At 37.5% G+C, this 20823-nt stretch overlaps 1 protein-coding gene and 1 long non-coding RNA gene across 2 annotated transcripts; one reads left to right on the forward strand and one right to left on the reverse strand.

The window, feature by feature from the left end:
* Window positions 1-3284: 3284 nt before the first annotated feature.
* Window positions 3285-6633, reverse strand: LOC136843856 (uncharacterized). Its single transcript, XR_010854702.1, has 3 exons — window positions 6478-6633; window positions 6041-6110; window positions 3285-5564 (listed from the first exon to the last, which is right to left on the reverse strand). It is a non-coding gene; the product is annotated as an uncharacterized lncRNA (long non-coding RNA).
* Window positions 6634-8751: 2118 nt separating this feature from the next.
* Window positions 8752-10238, forward strand: LOC136844177 (uncharacterized). The gene is made up of 2 exons (XM_067113193.1): window positions 8752-8841; window positions 9618-10238. Exons 1-2 carry the CDS (start codon window positions 8752-8754, stop codon window positions 10236-10238), a joined length of 711 nt encoding a protein of 236 aa, XP_066969294.1.
* Window positions 10239-20823: the final 10585 nt, after the last annotated feature.

Raw genomic sequence — 20823 nt, forward strand, 5'->3', positions numbered from 1 at the left:
ATTTAAAGGGACGTAGCATCACGCTCAATATTTCAATACTAATTTTCACTGCAGCATCGTAAATGATAATAACTTACCTGTCGTAAATTTGGTTTGAAAATAATTTGGTGGAAGGCTTTCGACTTCCGTTGTTAAATAAATCATGAATTTATGAATTATGATATGACCAAAGAATTTGTAACATTTCGTGCTGAAGCACAAACTCTTCCAAATCTCGTGTTCTGTGTCATATTGGTACAACACCTTTTAAAGCCTCCCTTTTTGCACACGAGCCTGTGATTCCGGTTCTCCCATTGTTCTTTGTGAAAGTATTTTTGAGATTTTCTGGAATTTTCCTGTTGGTCAACGCCCTTTCAATTCGACAGCCTTTCCTCTCTTTTTATTTTGACACGCTTTACTCCCTGTTCTGCTGACTTTTTTTTTTTACCCTAAACACTAAAAATGATCCTTGAACATTTTCTCAATTATGTAAACAGTCAGCATTCGCTTTTATAGTGTTCCTCGTATTTTCTTCTTTTTTTTTTTTCCTTTTCCCTAACTTTATTTTTCTCTTTACAGTCACTACCTTATTCAATTACCTTCAGCCCAAGTTCCACCACTTTTTGCTATCTGCTATCACCCTTTTTCCCATTCCTTTAAAGCTCTCTTTTTCACTCAAACGTTTCCCATCCGGTCCTTTTCTCTCTCTCTCTCTCTCTTTTAACATCGCACTTTCTCCTCCAAATCTTTCTTTTGCCCCGGGTTCCATTCTTTTCCTCCGTCCCATGCAATCCCATCCCATCCCATCCCATCCCATCCCACCCAGAGATCAAAATCCAATGATGACTTAATCCTGAGGTCATGAGTGGCGGATATATTTCCCCTCAGATCCCCTGATGAGGCTATAATTAACAGTAAAAGGGACTCCAAGGGAGTGTTTAGGTTGTTAGAGGGGCCCCAGAACGACGGAGTTTGCTGGTTTTATCATAATTCCGTCAAGGGGTTTGTTTATGCTCCTCGATTCCCAAGGCGAAGTGTGCTCGGCTACACACGCAAGGGGGTGAGGAATTGGAATTGGAATATGAGATTTAGGCCAGAGGCCAAGGGCTGGGGATATATGAGGTCATTCAGCGCTAAAAGGGAATTGAAAGTAAGTTGGAAAGGGGAAATAGGGGGAAACCTGGCAATTGCAATATGAAATAATTGTTAGGAGATGGTGGAAAGTAAGATGGAAGGAAGAGTATGTGAATGGAGGTACAGGACAAGGTATACCGTAGGTATGTAGAATTTAGGCCAAAGGCCTATCGCTGGGACCTTTGAGGTCATTCAGCTCTGAAGGGGAAACAGTAGAAAGGTTTGAAAGTTATAACAAGAGGAAAACCTCGCAGCTGCAAAATGAACCAATTGTTAGATGGTGGAAAGTAGGGTGGAAGGAGGAGAATATGAACGGAGGTACAGTACAAGGAATGAAAGGGATTGCAGCTAGGGCCCGAAGGGACGCTGCAAAGAACCTTAAGTAATGCTTACAATGCACCACGTGAGGCGCACTGATGGCACTACCCCCCTACGGGATAGAGGGGATGAAGATAAAACTTTAGTTTTAACTTTATTTACTGACGACTTTTAAAGTTAATTTCACCATTTTTTAAGAAATTACGTTCTATTTGAAAAGGGAAGAGTTTGTGATTTACCATTATAAGCTTATAACATATAGAATGAATGAATGAATATAAGATTTAGGCCAAAAGACCAAGCGCTGGGACCTATGAGGATATTCAGTGCAGAAACGAAAACTGGCAGTAAGAAAGTTTGACAGGTGTAACAGAAAGTTGCACTAAACAACTGGTGTAAAGATGGAAGAAAGAGAATATGAACGGAGGTACAGTACAGTGGGACCTACGAGATCATTGTGAAACAACTGACAATAGAAGGTTTCAGAGGTGTAACAGGAGGAAAACCTCGCAGTTGCACTATGAAATTACTATCAGATGGAAGAAAGAGAATATGAACGGCGGTACAGTAAAACGAATGAAAGAGCTTGCAGCTAGGGGACGAAGGGACACTGCAAAGACCCTCAAGTAATGCCTACAGAGCACCACGTGAGGTGCACTGACGGCATTATTCCTCTACGGAGGCTAGGGACCGAAGGCACGCTGCAAAGACCTTAAGCAATATCTAAAGTATCTTATAAGATATACTATACTGCATACACATGTACACAAATATATATGCATACATATGTATACATATATGTATATATATAACACATGTACATATATAACACGCATAGATACGTATATATGTGTGCGCGCGTGCGCACACATCATAGCCTAAAACGCCACATGAGAAAGGGTCTTTGTGAAATTCCGTGTATATATATACGTTATATGTAATATATACATCATAAGGCCCCGTCCACACGGTCGAGCTCTGCTCGGTAAACTTTGCTGCTTTGCGGGCTAAGCCTGTCGTACGCATTTATGCTGCTGTCCGAACGACGCTGGTTGGTTAGTGAGAGCCTGCTGGCAGTGACTGACAGAGGACCGAATACGTACTACAATATGGATCGTAAAAAACCCAAGAAGAAAATCTCGCTGTGTATTGTTGCAGCAATGTGTGCAAAGATAAAAGCGACAAGGCAGAAAAGGACGTGGTGTAAGGAGTGGCTTCAAAGAAGAGCAGACATAGGAAGTCATTTGACGATATTGCGGGAAGTGAGACATACATGGCTATGAATCAGAGTTCACCAACTATATGAGAATGGACCCTAACAACTTTTATACACTCTTATCCAAAATGGAGCCATTTATAAGGAAACAAGATACTACCATGAGGCAAGAGTATTTCAGCTGAAGCTCGACTACTGTACATGCAACATTACCATTTCTGTCAAGAGGATGCAGCTACCGACCACTACAGTACAGCACTAGGATTTCCAAGCATAATGGACTAGACTGACAGATTTCCGTAGCATTGCGATAAAGGGTATTAATATATTTGTTTTTCAAAGTTCCCATAAGTCACACTTACCCGACGTATTCATTATGAAGGGTAAAATAACGGGAAACTCTTATTTTCCTTTGTTTATTTGTGAAGGTTTTACATGAAAATGCTCTTTACGGAAACTTTTCAGTAAGTGACGTCTTTATCCGTTTACCAGAAATATTTCCGTTAGTTAACAGCCCTGCTGCTGCAGGCAAAGCCTCGATACTTCGATAAACATTAGGAAAGCCCTACACGAGGCTTTGCTCGCCTTTTCTCCGTTTCTGACGTCACACCGAGCCAAGTTCGCAAGGCAAAGCTCGACCGTGTGGACGGGGCCAAACACGCATTATATGTGCGTGCGCGCGCGCGTGTACATCATAGCCTAAAACGCCACATGAGCAATGGTCTTTGTGAAATTCCGTGTTTTATATCTTGCGTGGTATAGGAACATTTTACTTTCCCGTCTGAGAGCCACTGTTAAACCAACAAAGTTCTCTCCTCTACATATTTTATCACTCAATTAGCTTCTCTCATAAAACTCCACATTTTCAACAAATTCCATCATGCAACATACATCATCCCGCAATCAACATATTGCATCTAATTTCTATTCTATCGAGTTTATTCCTGAAGAGAGTATTCCTCCTGCTTTTAAATACCTCATTAACCAGTCATACTCGTTCCCACTCAACCTTGTTTAGACCTACAGAGTTCTCTTAAAACTGTCATTTCTGATTTCTCTTACTACCGGAGTCTAAATCCTATGGCATACCTTCCAAAAAATATTAGTCGATGTTTTACCATACAGCTACCAAAATACAGTACAACTGTTGAACTATCGTCCCTCAAGGAACAGTTCCTTCCCTTAATTCCCATTATCCCCGCAGTGTTATTACATCCAGTTTGTAATCATTTAACTTTTCGCTTTTTTATTCTCTAGATCTAATTTGCGTCATTTTTATACCAAGCTGTTGTGTCATATGAATTCTGACAAGTATATCAAACCTCCAACAACCCAATGCTTGTTATATCTCCCTTAAACTCGAGTCACAGCTATCTTACTTTATTTATACGAATAATTTCAAGATGAAAGAGAGGAATATTAAGTTCCTCAAAAACTAGCCTCATCACCGACTCTGTTCATTAAATGACAGTATCCATTCTTCCAATGACCTTCAGGGGTGATCGAAAACCTGATTTCCAAGTTCCTTACGAAATGTGGACTAATAATGGAAAACCTTTGTCTTTCACGAGACCACATCGATAAGGTGTATGAATCCAGTCATTATGTCATACTGTTCGACTAATATCCATATGAAACTATCACTATCATTTAAGCAGCATCATCTACCAAGTGAAGGAAATTTAAGTGGAAAAGCTGCAATTATCGAGTGACCATTTTCAAGAAACCTGGACATATCCTTAAGTACTCTACTTTTCATAACCCTTGGGAATATCCATCTTCCCTTGAGGCAAACTGACTAGTTTTTACTGTTTAAATACTCATGAAAATTAGGGACATAACCAAGCAAAGACCCTTTTGGTCATTCAGCGCCTTTATATTTATAGTCTTAAAAACACCATGGCCTCAAAATCACGACTTTCCGCCTAGGGCAGCTCCATTTCAAAAGAAACCCTGTCAGTGTGGCTCGGCATAAATTAACAACCAGCATTAAAGAACCACCCAATTTTAACACTTAAAATATTCATCTAAATTCTACAGCAACCTAGGTAAGCATAACCATTTCGTGGACAATTTGGTATAATTTGGTATTTGTGCTATTGGCCTTTTTCACTAAAACCACTTTTCCTCTGAACTAAACCAGTCATAAGCAAATAATTTAGGCAGGAGAAGGCTAGAGCTACGGAACGAGAAAAGTTAAATAGTAGCAGTTAATCAGCTAAAAATCTGATTTTACCAGACCAAAATATTTATACGTAAGATTAATTCGTTGAGTTTTTAAATGTTAAAATTCTATTACCTTCTCGAACCAGTAACTACCAAGCTATAGTTTCACCAAATCTTGTACACTTCGTACTGAAATTAACGTACTTTATTAAAACTTAATTTTGAAATAGCTCTTATTCCAAGTTTCGTCAACATGAAAATTAACCCAGAACACCAATAGTTCCTCAAACCTTACAAGTGGTTCAGTAACTACTTTCAGAGATCTTCACACCACCAATAGCTTTTCCCCGAATAGCTTTGGCGTTACCTTTAAACAGAAGCATCGGGACATAAACCAAGGTCAGGTTATAATGTAAAAGTATATTTTTCGCACAATTACAGGAAATTTAATTAAGAATACTAACAAACTTCGTCGAATCCTGCTACCGGACATCAGAATTACTGCTTAATCTTGCATTTAGATCCAAGGTTTTGCTGGGGTAAGCGTATCCAAAAGTGTGTCATAAGTTGCGAGGTCATTACTGCTTTTGCTTGCATTTGGATCTAACGCTCTTTCGTACGCTTGTCCAAAAGTCAACCCGAGAAGTTGAGGGCACTGTGGTTATTACAATTATATATTAAGCATAAGTCATCTGGTTAGGGCGTTCCTCACTGTCGCCGGGCTAACAAATTTCCTCACCTTCCGCTGCACCTGCAAGAAAATAAGGCAGCAGAAACTAGCAACAGATTCTAAGAAATTTCACTTATATGGCTTCGCATTAAGATTAATAAAATAACTGACGAGATCGTAGCAAACTGAACATTGTAGAGCAAAACAATTGAACAGGTCTAAAACAATTAGTTTTTAACAAGCAGCGAATTAAGATTTTATATTTAGGATCAGACATTAAAATGCAGTTTTTAAACAGTTAAAATTATTTACACAAGCTAATTTTTCGTTAAGCGAAACCATTATAATCTAGAGAACTGACCAGTGACTTACCAAGTGTTTGGATTTGTAAAAAAAAAAAAAAAAAAAAAAAAAAAAGCAAGCCCCCTTCTGGCATACGGTAAATTTTACCGCATGCCAAAAGAGACATCCTCCCCACACCAGGGGCCTCGCCCCTGGCGGGGGAGGATTAGCTTGCAAAGTGGTTTTTGAAAGTAAAGAAATCGAAAGACACTCACCATTGGTAATGGTATACTATACCCAGATCCTCTCGTGTTTAAAAGAAACGCCAGCTTCCTTCCACAGCTTCTGAAATCAAAAATTGCGATGAGCACAAACGTAGGGGTGCATAACAGAAATTTACATTACATTAAACCGTGGGCAAAAATAAACTAGCCATTAGGCCCAGTTAAGTAGACAAGCACTCCGCGTGCTAAAAGAACACTAAACCTAAGCCTCTCGGCAAACTGAACTTGAAAAAAATAAGAGTTAAATCCATTTACCTCAATAAATAGGTGGGCAGAACTTCAAAAGTTATATCACTCTCCCCGAAGCAAGGTTTACCTACTATACAATCTAGCCTTCCCCAAAGTCTAAGTGTACAGTAGAGCAAATAAAATGAAAACAGTTACTATTTAACATTCTAATAAAGCCAACCAGTTAATATGAAACTCACCTTCGTAAACAGGAAAAGAACACAGTCAGAACTACACAATGGACCACGCGATTCTGACGAGCACTATAGCTGAAACAGTACCTACTGCGCTGACGACTCAGAAACCTTTGACTGCAAACGATAACTGGTCTGAAAATCAACTCTCGAGTTCCTAGCCAAGGACGCTGAACACCGACAACGTTACTGCTCCGTCTTCCACTTTTTTATTTGTTCCGAACGACTGGGAGCGTGTTTTAAGACGTTAAATCTTTATCACACAGACTGGCTGAGATTTTAACTGAATGTAACAATAAAGAAAGTATCTTTTCGTATGTTCTGGCTTTCGAATTCACTTTTTCTTCTAGGAATACTTATAAAGAAATTTTGTTATTATAATTCCACGCTCATTGTGGAGTTTCGAGGGTACTCTTTATTTCATTTCAATTTTGTTACCTTCGCCAACGCAGTAGCTAGTGGTGATGTTTTAACACAAACGTGCATGTTTATCTATGTGATTATGTTTCAAAAAATATCATCACAAACGTGTATGTTTATCTGGTGATTATGTTAAAAAAATATCAACACAAACGTGCATGTTTATCTGGTGATTATGTTTTAAGAAAATATCAACACAAACGTGTGTTTATCTGGTGATTATGTTAAAAAAATATCAACACAAACGTGCATGTTTATCTATGTGATTATGTTTCAAAAAATATCATCACAAACGTGTATGTTTATCTGGTGATTATGTTAAAAAAATATCAACACAAACGTGCATGTTTATCTGGTGATTATGTTTTAAGAAAATATCAACACAAACGTGCATGTTTATTTATGTGATTATGTTTAAAAAAATATCAACACAAACGTGCATGTTTATCTGGTGATTATGTTTTAAGAAAATGTAACACAAACGTGCATGTTTGTCTACGTGATTGTTTAAAAAAAAATAGCCACACATACTTGCATGTTTATCTGGTGATTACTTTTTAAAAAATATCAACACAAACGTGCATGTTTATCTGGTGATTATATTTAAAAAATATCAACACACACGTGCATGTTTATCTGGTGATTATATTTAAAAAATATCAACACAAACGTGCATGTTTATCTGGTGATTATATTTAAAAAATATCAACACACACGTGCATGTTTATCTGGTGATTATGTTTTAAAAATATCAACACAAACGTGCATGTTTATTTGGTGATTATGTTTAAAAAAAAATATCCGGAGATCGATTGAAACTTGGTGAAAATATTCACTAGGTGACCTCCTCCAGATAGATTATTTTTTCGTAAATAATAATGAAGCTTTGGAAATCCGTTCCCACATCAACAATCTTGTCCCTTTTCGAATCACGGGAATTTTTAGGAATCACGAGACGCATATTGTTCCGCTTATCCTCCCAGAGGATTGTTGGACAGTCAGACACAATTCAAAGTAAGTGATTGTTTTTTTTTTTTTTTTTTTTTGCAAGAAAGAGAGGTCGCCGGTCTAAACCAAACTTCATAATTATGCTCTAGATGTTGTGACGTCAGTTTCGGTAACCATAAATCAATCGTAATCATGTGATTTGTTAACGGTTAAGGAACTGTCTCTCTTCATGGGAGTATGCGTCTGTCCTCGAATAATTTTGCCTGTTTCGAAGTCAAAGCTTCGAAATTAGAAGAGCATAGGACCGTCATGGGGAACAAAGATTCCAATACGCTGCATGAGTCACTGCAACAAAAATGCCCTAGAAAAGCAGGGAAAATAAAAATAAAACGTTCTGATACAGAAGACACCACTAATTCGACTGACTTCGAATTTCTATCAATTATATATAACTCGGGTGGTAGTGAAATTGGCTGGGACATTCCAGTCTAGTCCCAGCTTATTATTATTATTATTATTATTATTATTATTATTATTATTATTATTATTATTAGACCGATTACGTAAAAATAGGTAAATAAAGAATATATTACCTTGAAACCTACGATGATTTTTCTTATGGATCTGCTCTCTATTTTTGGATCGCTCGCCCCAAAAAATCAATGTAACCAAAACTTTCAGCAGTGTTAAGTACGTAATGGAAATTAAGTGATGTGAGTTCTAATAATATTTCAAAAATTCCAGAAGGTCATTTTGTCTCCAATGATACATTTTTCATAAGTTGGTGTAAATGTTTCTACAGAGAGAGAGAGAGAGATTTCGTAAATATAACCATTGCATTTAATCCTCAATTGACAACTGTATTGGAGGGTGAATTCAAGCTGATCAGCTACAAACTTTCACAGGGTCAACATGTTCATGTGCCTACACGAAACTCTCACCAGCAGCACGTTAACTGACCTCCCATCCCCTTTCCCGCTTCCACACACGCACACTCACAGTGTGCCACTCACCACTATCTAGCAAGCCCTCTCACACTTTTACACAATTTAGCTAAGCATTCTTGATTTCAGTGTCATTATTTTTTTACCACATCTATATCCTATTTTGTTCACCTAAGCTCATTCAGACATTTGCTAACCTTTATATTATATTACAAATCCTTATGTCTATTTACAACGAGTGGTTAAATATATATATATATATATATATATATATATATATATATATATATATATATATATATATATATATGTGTGTGTGTGTGTGTGTGTGTGTTGTGTGTGTGTGAGTGTTTGTGTATATTTATGTATATATGTACATATATATATATATATATATATATATATATATATATATATATATATATATATATATATATATATATATATATATAATAATAGTGGAAAGGCTGGATTAAATTTATCATATAATTACTGGACTATAAGAATGAGAAATATGAATATACTTTCTACTTTCTTTCCTTATCACTTTATCATTACTTAATACTTTCGAAAATGCAAGACACGACCGCCTTTCAGCACACTTCTGAAGCAAGCTTCTCATAATACCTGATGATGAAGACATCTAAGAAAATATAGAGGGTATTTGATATAAAATAAATTTTTAACTGAAACCACCATAAGAAAAATAAATCAAGAGCGAGAGTCCAACGTCTTGGCCGACCAAATAAACTCTCCAAGGATGAGATATCCTCGTTCGATTAGTAAAGGCGACTTTCCAGTGACATAAATCCTGGTAGCGCCGCAACCTCTCAGCCAACCAGACAACCAGAATTTATTAGAACAATCTGGACGTCGGTAGCCAAGCATGTTGTTCATAGCTTTCATCTCGACAGCCCGGGAACCGGGAACCCCCCAAAACCTCCTTCGCTTGTGCATTCTGTTTCTTTGCCATGGTTCTCCCCTTCCTCCTCTTCTTCCTACTCCTACTCCTCCTCCTCCTCTTCTTCCTCCTCCTCTTGCTACTCTTTCTACTCCTCCCTCCTTGATCTTTCAACCGGACCAGCAAATAACATCTCCCCCTCTTCCTGCTCCTTCTACTCCTGCCTCCTCCCCCTTCTACTCCTGCCTTCTCCTCCTCCTCCTCCCCTCTTCCTACTCCTTCTACTCCTGCCTCCTCCTCCTCCTCTTCCTACCCCTTCTGTTCCTGCCTCCTTGATCTTTCAACCGAACCAACAAGCAATATCTCCTCCTCTTCCTACTCCTTCTACCCCTGCCTCCTCCTCCTCATCTTCCTACTCCTTCTACTTCTGCCTCCTCCTACTCTTCCTCTTCCTACTCCTTCTGCGCCTGCCTCCTCCTACTCCCCATCCTCTTACTACTCCTTCTACTCCTGTCTCCTCCTGCTCCACTTCCTTTTCTTCCTACTCCTTCTAGTCTTGCTTCCTTGATCTTTCAACCGAACCAGCAAACAACAACATCGCCTCCTCCTCCTCCTCCTCCTCCTCCTCCTCCTCCTCCTCCCACGAGTTTCTCTCCTTCCCCTACCTCTTTCCTCGGAGCTCTAATGTAAGCCCAATTGCGGAAACTTTGAGAACGACGTTAAATGGGCAGAGAAAAGGCATCAAGAGACATTGCCTTTTGGATCCAATCAGCTACCTCCCATGACAAGCATTTCCAGGCTTACGGCGACATGGGAGAATAGCACTATCGTGCCTCCCTCCCATTCCCACGGATGGTCCTTCTTCTTCTTCCCTCTCTCTCTTCCCGCCAACCACAACATCAGATACCCCGACAATTTCATGGGATTCCTTCCAAGAACGTTTTCTCTTTACCGTGAAGCTCCGAACTTTCAAAAAACCCGGATTTTAAGACCTGCAAGTAAAAGGGTGTTAGACCTTATGGATCTCGGGGAGAGAGAATGCACGAACCAGCGAACAGTTGGGGGGGGGGGGAAACAAAGGACACAATCCCTAGACCCAGGACAGAAAACGGGAAATGTAAACGAAGACGAAACAGTTTCCGCAGACAGAGCCAATTCAAAGAAGTGAAACGGAACCGAAAACACGAAAAGAAACGCCCTCCTCTGGCCGGACGTCCGAACCATTTCCGAAGGAGGCGGATTCCCACGGGAAAATCGCCCAAATCTAGGAAGGGCCGATCCCATCTGCCATTATTGCCATCAAGCAAATCCCGGATCATACGTGAGCGCCCCCCCACAAAAGACCCGCGAGCCACAAACTCGCTGGACAAAAGAGTTTTCGCGCCAAAAGCTCCAGGGTTGTCCGAGATACCGCTCGAGACGGGGATAAGATGGGTTTATTTTCTTTAGGGAAAGAAAGTTAATCTTCCATCCGATCGAACGAGTATTTGCCATGTTATGCGATTTAGAGTCTATAAAAGGGGGCGATTTTTCGTCCGCTCCTCCCGAAGATGAATGTGTGCATATACATATTACACAGACATACGCATTTTATAAATAAACACACACACACACACACACACACACACATATATATATATATATATATATATATATATATATATATATATATATATATATATATATATATATATATATATATTACTAAAAGGACCTCATTCAAACTGGATGGTATCTGATGGAGTATTTATTGAGAAAAAGTTACTTTTTCTGAATAAATACTCCAGTAGAATCTACTGGATGGTATCTACTGAGTAGCTACCATCCAGTTTGAATGAGGTCCTTTTAGTAATTGTACTAATGCACAGAACAATTATGTATATGATAAAGTTCATATATCTTCTTCTTTTTCTTTTAACGTGCTTTTATTCCCATTTTTGTATGGGGTAAGCACGATGCCTTCTTTTTGAAGGACTTTTGATTTGGATATATATATATATATATATATATATATATATATATATATATATATATATATATATATATATATGTGTGTGTGTGTGTGTGTGTGTGTGTGTGTGTGTGTAATTGTAATAATATATGTGCGTGTGTGTGTTTAATTCTAAGTGATTCCTTTCCCTCTCTGACCAGAAGTAAACTGAAGAATTATTTAAGAAACACTCCCAAAATAGAACCAAACTAGGCTTAACAAACCTATGTACTGACTGATCTTACCCGTCCATGATGTCATTTTTAGATGAGGATGATGGGACGGTCATCCTAATGACCTTATCTATACCGAGGAAAAGGAAAAATATAGGAACCTTTCCACAATTCTACCAAAAAGCGAAAAAGAAAAAAACAATCTTCTAGAAAATAATCTTATCAGTTTTCTTTCAAAGAAAACTATTGAGATGGCTATTTTTCTGTCCGTCCGCACTTTTTCTGTCCGCCCGCAGATCTTAAAAACTACTGAGGCTAGAGAGCTGCCAATTGGTATGTTGATTATCCGCCCTCTAATCATCAGACATACCAAATTACAGCCCTCTAGCTTCAGTAGTTTTTATTTTATTTAAGGTTAAAGTTAGCCATGATCGTGCGTCTGGTACCGCTATAGGTGCCAACAACACAGGCCACCACCGGGCTGTGGTTGAAAGTGTCATGGGCCGGAGCTGAGAGTTTCATAGGCCGTGGCTGAGAGTGTCATGCAGCATTATGCGCTGTACAGGAAACTCGATTGCGCCGAAGGCACTTCGGTGCATGTTTTACTTGTTATTATTGACATACAACGAGTAAGCTAGAAAAGTAGTGGCTTACTGGATTGTAAGTATTTGGTGTCCATTATCACATGTGTGAGTATTGTACGAGTATTGTTATCTTTCAGATTATCGAACTGAATACAGAATTTGGGCCAAAGACCAGGCACTGGGACCTATGAGGTCATTCGGCGCTGAAACGGAAATTGACAGTGAAAGGTTTGAAAGGTGTTACAGGAGGAAAACCTCGCAGTTGCACTCTGAATCAATTGTTAGGAGAGGGTGGAAAGTAAGATGGAAGAAAAAGAAAATGCAAGGAGGTACAGTAAAAGGAATGAGAGGGGTTGCAGCTAGGGGCCGAAGGCAGACTGCAAAGAACCTTAAGTAATGCCTACAGTGCACCACACTAGGCGCACTGACGGCCTTACTCCCTTACGGGGTTCAGATTATCCGGTGTCTGATAATCTGAAACATCTCATGATATCCCAATTTCCCACCAGTGTGGGTTTTCCCAAATTCAAAAATCACCTTCCTCGATTAAATAAATCTCACAAACTGCTTGGTCTAATAACTACAACAGTTAAACCAAGCATTTTACGAAGTATGAAGGACTGTGGTAAAAGGTTCGGTTAGCTAAGTTAAAAAAAAAAACATTTTAAGCCTCTTGTTAAAATGAAGATAATATTATCATGTTGAAATATTGGCATGTTAACCTGATTTATAATGTCTTCGGTGATAAGATCAAACAAGTAAACAATGCGCCGAAGTTTCTCCGGCACAATCGAGTTTTCTGTACAGTCGCTACAACGTATAATCAAAGCCACCGAAAATAGATCTATCTTTCGGTGGTCTCAACATAATGCATATATCGTTGCCAGAAGCACGATTATGGCTAATTTTAACTTTAATTAAATAAAAACTACTGAGGCTAGAGGGCTGCAATTTGATATGTTTGATGATTGGATGGTGGATGATCAACATACCGACTTGCAGCCCTCTAGCCTCAGTAGATTTTAAGATCTGAGGGCGGACAGAAAAACTTCGGACTGTCAGACAAAGCCGGCGCAATAGTTTTCTTTTACAGAAAACTAAAAGCAATGCAGATAGAAAATTTTATTTACAAAAGGCGTATTGACATCTTTACATACCCAGAAAAACCAAATGTGATTTTAGTAGTAAAGTTCTTCGTAGTTATCTTTGGAGAAAATACTTGATGTCTTATTTCAATTTAGGAATATATAATAACACCAGCCGATGAATTACTGTTATTTTCAGCGTCATGAATGATAGCTAATTATTATTTGCATTCTGATGAAAATGATTCCATGAGGACTTCTTAGCATTAAAGAATCGAGAGGTCGCTTCAGTAATAATTCAATTAAAAAGGTCTTTTTCTGATGCCATACATCAAGCCTGGAAAAGTTAAGGCTGATGATTAGGGACTCTGATCCTTCCAGTTTTAGAGAAGGGATTCAAGGTGGCCTGACCTAGTACTAGCTTGGTCACATTGGCTGTCGGATAGTAAACAGCCATCCTATAACGACTGCTGATAGGCTCGCGAGAGTTTATCTACTCAGGAACTCCATCAACGAGTTAGATAATGGTCGTAGGCCCTCCAATGAGAGTCAGATCCTGGTGATTTATAAATGCTGTTTGGTATATCTGATCCGAAATTCATCAGCTGAACGCTATCTTCATAACAAAGAGGGGACGGGTACAACGTTCTGATTCTGTTGTGATTGGAGCAGAGGCTTATTATGAATGAGTCCAAAACATATTTAGTGAAACCAATGACGTTTTTAAATGTGCAGTTTACTGCATAATGAACTAGTAGCTTGGACTGAATTGAATTGATTATAGAATTTAGACCAAAGGCCAAGCACTGGGACCCATGAGGTCATTCAGCGCTAAAGTGGAAATTGACAGTAAAAGGTATGGAAGGTGTAACGGGAGAAAAACCTCGCAGTTGCACTATGAATGAATTGTTAGGAGAGGGTCGAGAGTAAGATGAAAGAAAGAGAATATGAAAGGAGGCACAGTAAAGGGAGCGGAAGGGGTTACAGCTAGGGGCCGAAGGCACGCTGCAAAGAACCTCAAATAATGACACCAGTGCACCACATGAGGTACACTGACGGCACTAACCCCCTGCTGGAAACTAGTAGCTTGACAACGGGTAACAATGAGGCGCTCTGACTATTGCAATAGCAGTAGAGACTTATTATAAATTAGTCTAAAACGTATTTAGTACCAATAGCATTTTTAAATGTGCAATTTGCTGCTTAATGAAGTAGTCACTTGACTACGGATAACTTTGAGTCTGCGACAGATCATTTCTTTTTTTGTAAGATAAATGAATTCACAAATATTCACACTTTGAAAAACATTGCTAGTGTTTTCTCAGGGACAGCAGAGTAAATAGGAGCAAGTAATATAGGCAATTGAAGAAGATACATATTTTTCTTCAGATTTTTTACTTAGTTGCTTTCGGATGCGTGTGTTTGTACACACACACACACACACACACACACACACACACACACACACACACACACATATATATATATATATATATATATATATATATATATATATATATATATATATATATATATATATATATATATATATATATATATATATATATATATATATGAGTGTGTGTGTACATACAAACGCACACTCTCCGAACAAGCAGCTAAATAAAAATTTGCTCTTTATTCTGGTGGAAGTAGTAAATACCTAATCATCAGTAATGGGCTATCACTGAGATAACTTTAAAATCTGCCAGCTTTTAAAATTCATATAACCTGAGCTACTTTCAGAGGGAAGGTTCGCTTTATTGATGTATGTATGTATATATATATATATATATATATATATATATATATATATATATATATATATATATATATATATATATATATATACATACATACACCCATATGTGTATTGATGTGTATGTATGTATGTATACATATATATACATACATACACATATGCACATATATATGTATATATATATACATATATATTTCAGATACAATTCCTTTTCTTAATTCGTAAAAACATGAGCGAAACTGGAATCGTTTTTTGACATTGTTAGTAATTATGAATAGAAAATGGAAGAAAAGCAATTAAACTCTGAAGACATCACGTGGACAAGGGATGGTAAACAAGCATATTCAAAATAAAATAAGAAAATCATAAGTATTATTATGGCGATACTGATTCAGTAACACTGTTGGTGAGCTTCATTTTATGCGACTCTTTCGAGCATGAATTAAATAAAGAAAAACTTAAATAACTATGAAAATGTAATACAATAAGAACTGAAAGATATTGTTCTCTTAGTGTTGCACAGCACTGGGTATGATGTAATAGTTATTTTGTTTTTCATTAACTGTCTGAAACAAAAGAACATGAGACTTTTTGCTTCTTTATCCGAAATTAGAATTTATCACAGTGGTTCTCAAACTTTTTTTGGCCCATGCACCCTTTCATCATATGTCAGAATGTTATTCTCCCTCCCCCCTTTTCCAAAATTGTCTGCCTCAAAAGGAGTATATTTCAAATAATATGCAACAAAATACTAACACGAACGCACAAGCTAGCGGGGAGAAAGTCCAGCGTGACCTCTTAGCAGTGCGTTTTGTGTGGTCCTAGAGCCAGTTTGAGCCTGCCAATCTGTGGTCACAGTTCCTCCCCTCCCCAAACTCTGAAATTCCCCCCCAGTTGAGAACCGCTGTATTAAAATGTAAAATATTTTCACCTGACGAACATTTTCTCTCAGCTTGGCTACGCAAAACCGAAATTACCAACTTTAGAGCAAAGAATTCTTCTCGCATTAAAAGAGATGATTACATCCAGACCCGAAGAAGATTAACCCAAATTATGGAAAATACACATTCGCCTCTTCTCTTCTTCCGGAAGGATCGAGGTTAACAATTAGCGAACAATCTTCCTCCAATTAGTGTCTGGCCAGAGTTAACATCGATCTTTTACAAGATTTATCGTCTTATTTTTTTTTCTCTTATATCCTTTCCTCCGGATCCATTAAGTATGTCCCTTCAAGATCCCAAAAAATAATTGCGCCAACCTACAGCCAATTAGGGAAACCATTAGGAGATGAGCTAATAGACTTCGTACTTAATATCTTTAAAAGTGACTTTACTTCTCCGGTCTGGGTGGTAGATGGCGCTGGTGGTCGCTATTAGGTAATGTGAGCGTAAGTGTTCGAACTAGCTTTGTTCATAACAACTTATGCGCCAGGGTAATTAATTACGATTTTCATAAACGAATTTTACTTCTTGTCGATAGTTTATACGATATATATATATATATATATATATATATATATATATATATATATATATATATATATATATATATATATATATATATATATATATATATATATATATATATATATATATATATATATATATATATATATATATATATATATATATATATATATATATATATATATATATATATATATATATATACTGTATATATACGCACTTCATGTTCTCAGCAATTCTTCAGGGATGAGAATGCTAGCCCCACGCTCTTATTTCCTGACCCCAACAGACTTTGGGCGGCAGTCAGGGAGCGATCCAGGAACCTTGCAAACGTAAACCGATAGCTGCACAGCTCAGCCACGACATCCATCTTGGCTAAGGTTTTTTTTCTTTAAAAACTATCAAAAATAAAAACTCTAAACGTTTCTTGTCACGTAACCTTGTGACGAGTGTTGACCATAAGACCTATGAAAGCATAAGGTTCTCCGAAAGTAAATTATACAAACTGAACATAATCATAACTAATACAGAATGGTTTATATCTCTCCTTCTGCCTCATGATTAACATTCTGAAACATCTGTTTTGAATAATTACTTATCATTATGATTTCCTAGAACTGTGACGTAAATCCATTTCCTGTGAATTCATTTCTCTCTTAACATTTATTTGAAAAGCTGCCTTTGATATTAAACGAATGTCTTAGTCATTGCTTTTAGTGTATAAATGCGCGATTTTGCTTTTGACTGACTCTGTTGTCATTTATCGCTCTTTTCCATTTATTTTTGCATTGTATATATTTCTTTCGTTTCAGGTTGAGTTGTGTGCTTTTTGTTAAAGATGAAAATACAGTGCCGGAAATTAATTAAGCAGTTTCTGTTCATTCTTGCCTTTGAAAACAGTAAATTTTGTTATACTGTTACTCCAAATTCTGTTTTAATAATAATGATAATAATAATAATAATAATAATAATAATAATAATAATAATAATAATAATAATAAACGTCGTTAAACAGAGTGGCCGTCCAGATGCTGTTGAGTTTGTATTGCAGTTTCTCAATTTCTCGAAAGAGTTTCTTCGTAACAGCAGGTCAGTTACATAACAACTGTTTAAAGCTCATTTATGCCTTGATTCTTTAGTAGTATGTACTCTCTATTCCATTTCTCGAAAGACGATTAAGAAATGACATTAGAATGACGTTAGAATGACATTGCCGTTACCCTTGAGTCTGTCCAGGGCAGGGACTATGCCTGACGCTAACGTACTATGCACAAGAAGCTTGTAAGTTTTAATGGTGGGCATCTACATATCCCAACCGGGCGGGACACCACATATGCCAACCTGGCGGATTACCAGCTCTCCACCGCCGAGCATGCCACTACAAGAATCGTAAGATTACCCAGTCCCTCACGAGGAACAGCCCCGTCATTAGTGGTGATCCCACGAAGAGGAGAGGAGTGGTATACCAAATATTGTGCTCTGAAAATGGATGCTGCCATTTGTTCATAGATATGACTATGACTTACCTCTCCAAGAGGATCACTGTTCCCCTACACAAAGGGGCAGTATACCAGCACTACATGAGGGAACACAGCAGTGCCCCACAATGACAGCAGATCGTATGGAGCGCAAAAATCCTGGACGGCAACAATGGCCAACACCGCCGCCGATATAAGGACCTTGTCATCCTCCAATGGAAACCATCACTGAACCTGACCCAGGAGACCCTTCTTCTCCCCTCCACCATCAGGAGACCGGCCCCTGGGTTAATCCTTCAGCCACTCGCTGCTTCAGGCACTGCAGCACGTCAAGGAAGGAAAGATTCTCCTTTGTATTCATCTCACAAGCATAATTAAGGAAGCTGCACTCTTCAAACGTTCTTCTAAGAAAGTATATCTCGCCCTCTTGTTTTTCCTTTAAAGTTGTGTCATCATTGTAGATCATATTCGATTATAAAGGATTGGGACCTGGATTAAAAAAAAAAACTAAAGTCGTTGTTAGGTGTTCTGTACCACATACAAAAATTTCGTATGTCTCTTAAGAATCAAGAAAATGTTCTAAAGATTGTAGGCCCTTTAAAACATCTATGAACTCCGGTGATAGAGAGGTTTTTTCCCAAATCAGGAAAATAATGTTTAAAGAAAACCATTTACTTGTGTTTCTTTATATATCATTATCCCTGGGATAATAATTATGCATTCGAATACTCAGGTACATCAAACAATTACCAGTAATCGACGTTTGCTAGTCATTCATTTAGATTATTCATTTGGTTGCCCCTGGGTAAGCGAATAATTGCTGAGAAACCCGATGTTTACGTAATTGAATTGAGAGTTCAGACAAACAAAGCTTCTGACCCTTTCTTTGTAATTGGTTGTGATGTAATCACGTTGTTCACTGAGCTTAAACCACAGTGCACCAGGAATGTTAATCCTACGTCATATTTTAAGCGAAATTTAATCTCGCGTCTTTTGTTCAGGAAAGATTGTAAGTGCTGTCGTTAAAATCTTGTTAATACAGATAATTGCAGATAAGATATTATTCATTATTATTTATCATTATATGCAGATAATATATTATTTATCATTGTTTATTTGAATCAGCATAGAGTCAGTGTTTGGCGTCATCAATGAACTTAAACGGGATAATCAGTGCTGTTTATGTTAAATGTATTAGAGAGAGAGAGAGAGAGAGAGAGAGAGAGAGAGAGAGAGAGAGACAGACAGAGACAGACAGACAGAGAGAATTTAATTTTTAGCAACTAGCTTATACTATATTTCAGTATGCCATGGGTAAATGAACTCTACTCATAACTATCTTCAATAAAGATTTAGCTCGTTATTTTTCGTTTTGAATATTTTCAGATCATTCTTATATATAAAGGAACAAGCATCTATTTTTTTTTCTTATTAAAAGGAGCTTTTCTTGCTTTAATACGCACTCCAAACTTATAGGCGTTCCAACTACAACATTCAGTGAGACAGCATCTTTATCGGTACCATCAGCCTTGGTAGTAAGCGGAAGTCAAATATTCCTTAATCTCTCTGCGGGAAAATGTTTCAGAAATCGATTACAAATACACAAGATTATAGGCAAGAATTGTACTCGTCATTCTTGCAACAAAAGCTGGGTCGCCGGTATGGTCGCTAGTGTCGTGACATACCGCTCAGATGTCGCTAGTTCGCGCGTCCCATAGGCCGATGAAAAAATCACTGGCTCATGTATCATGATCGGTCACTGCCGCAGTGTGGGGTCTGCGGTGGGAGGCTGAAACCAGCATTCTTTGGAAGCTTGAATAGATTTCATCTACCGAAATAATAATAATAATAATAATAATAATAATAATAATAATAATAATAATAATAATAATAATAATAATAATAATAATAATAACACCAACCATTTTCCGGTAATCAGTACTGTTGTTATCACTTGACCTTCTTCTCTTATTGATGTTATTGTTGTTGCATGATAACAAGAGCAATGATAAATTGTATCACAGTTAATAGGAATGAGGAACTCCATTCTTGCAAGAATAATGAATACTATTCTTACCCATACTCATCTATAGTCATTATCGGTTTCTGAAGCATTTTCATGAGGGGACATAAAGTCATATTCGACATTAGCTTGACAGAGAGGCTGGTCGTACCAATAGAGACACGCCTCACTGAACTTTGTCATTATAACACCAATAAGTCTGAAGTACTTGGCTGCTTTTCACGAGAGAAAAATAGATAACTGTTCCTTTATGAATGAGAATGATCTGGAAATATTCAAAATGAGAAAGAGAGAGCTAAATATTTATGGATGATTCTTATGAGTAAGGAGCCTTTACCTATGGTATATATTAAAACGTGGTATAAGCTCTATGGTTAAATTAAATTTCCCCCCCCCCTCTCTCTCTCTCTCTCTCTCTCTCTCTCTCTCTAATACCTTTAGCATTAGCAGTACTAATCATTTATTAAAGTTAATTGATGACGCCATAGCGCAAATACTTATTAAGATTATAATTTCAACATCATCGGCCCTTGAATTTTAAAAGATTCTTTCAAATATTCATTCAACAGGAATATTTA

This window comes from Macrobrachium rosenbergii, chromosome 12, assembly GCF_040412425.1.
Source record: "Macrobrachium rosenbergii isolate ZJJX-2024 chromosome 12, ASM4041242v1, whole genome shotgun sequence".
NCBI classification, from domain to species: Eukaryota; Metazoa; Arthropoda; class Malacostraca; order Decapoda; family Palaemonidae; genus Macrobrachium; species Macrobrachium rosenbergii.

Coding starts and splice junctions, on each gene's coding strand:
- LOC136844177 (XM_067113193.1), top strand. CDS start 8,752: ATGTTCATGTGCCTACACGAAACTCTCACCAGCAGCACGTTAACTGAC. Junction 8,842..9,617: donor CACACACGCACACTCACAGT/GTGCCACTCACC, acceptor GCAACCTCTCAG/CCAACCAGACAACCAGAATT.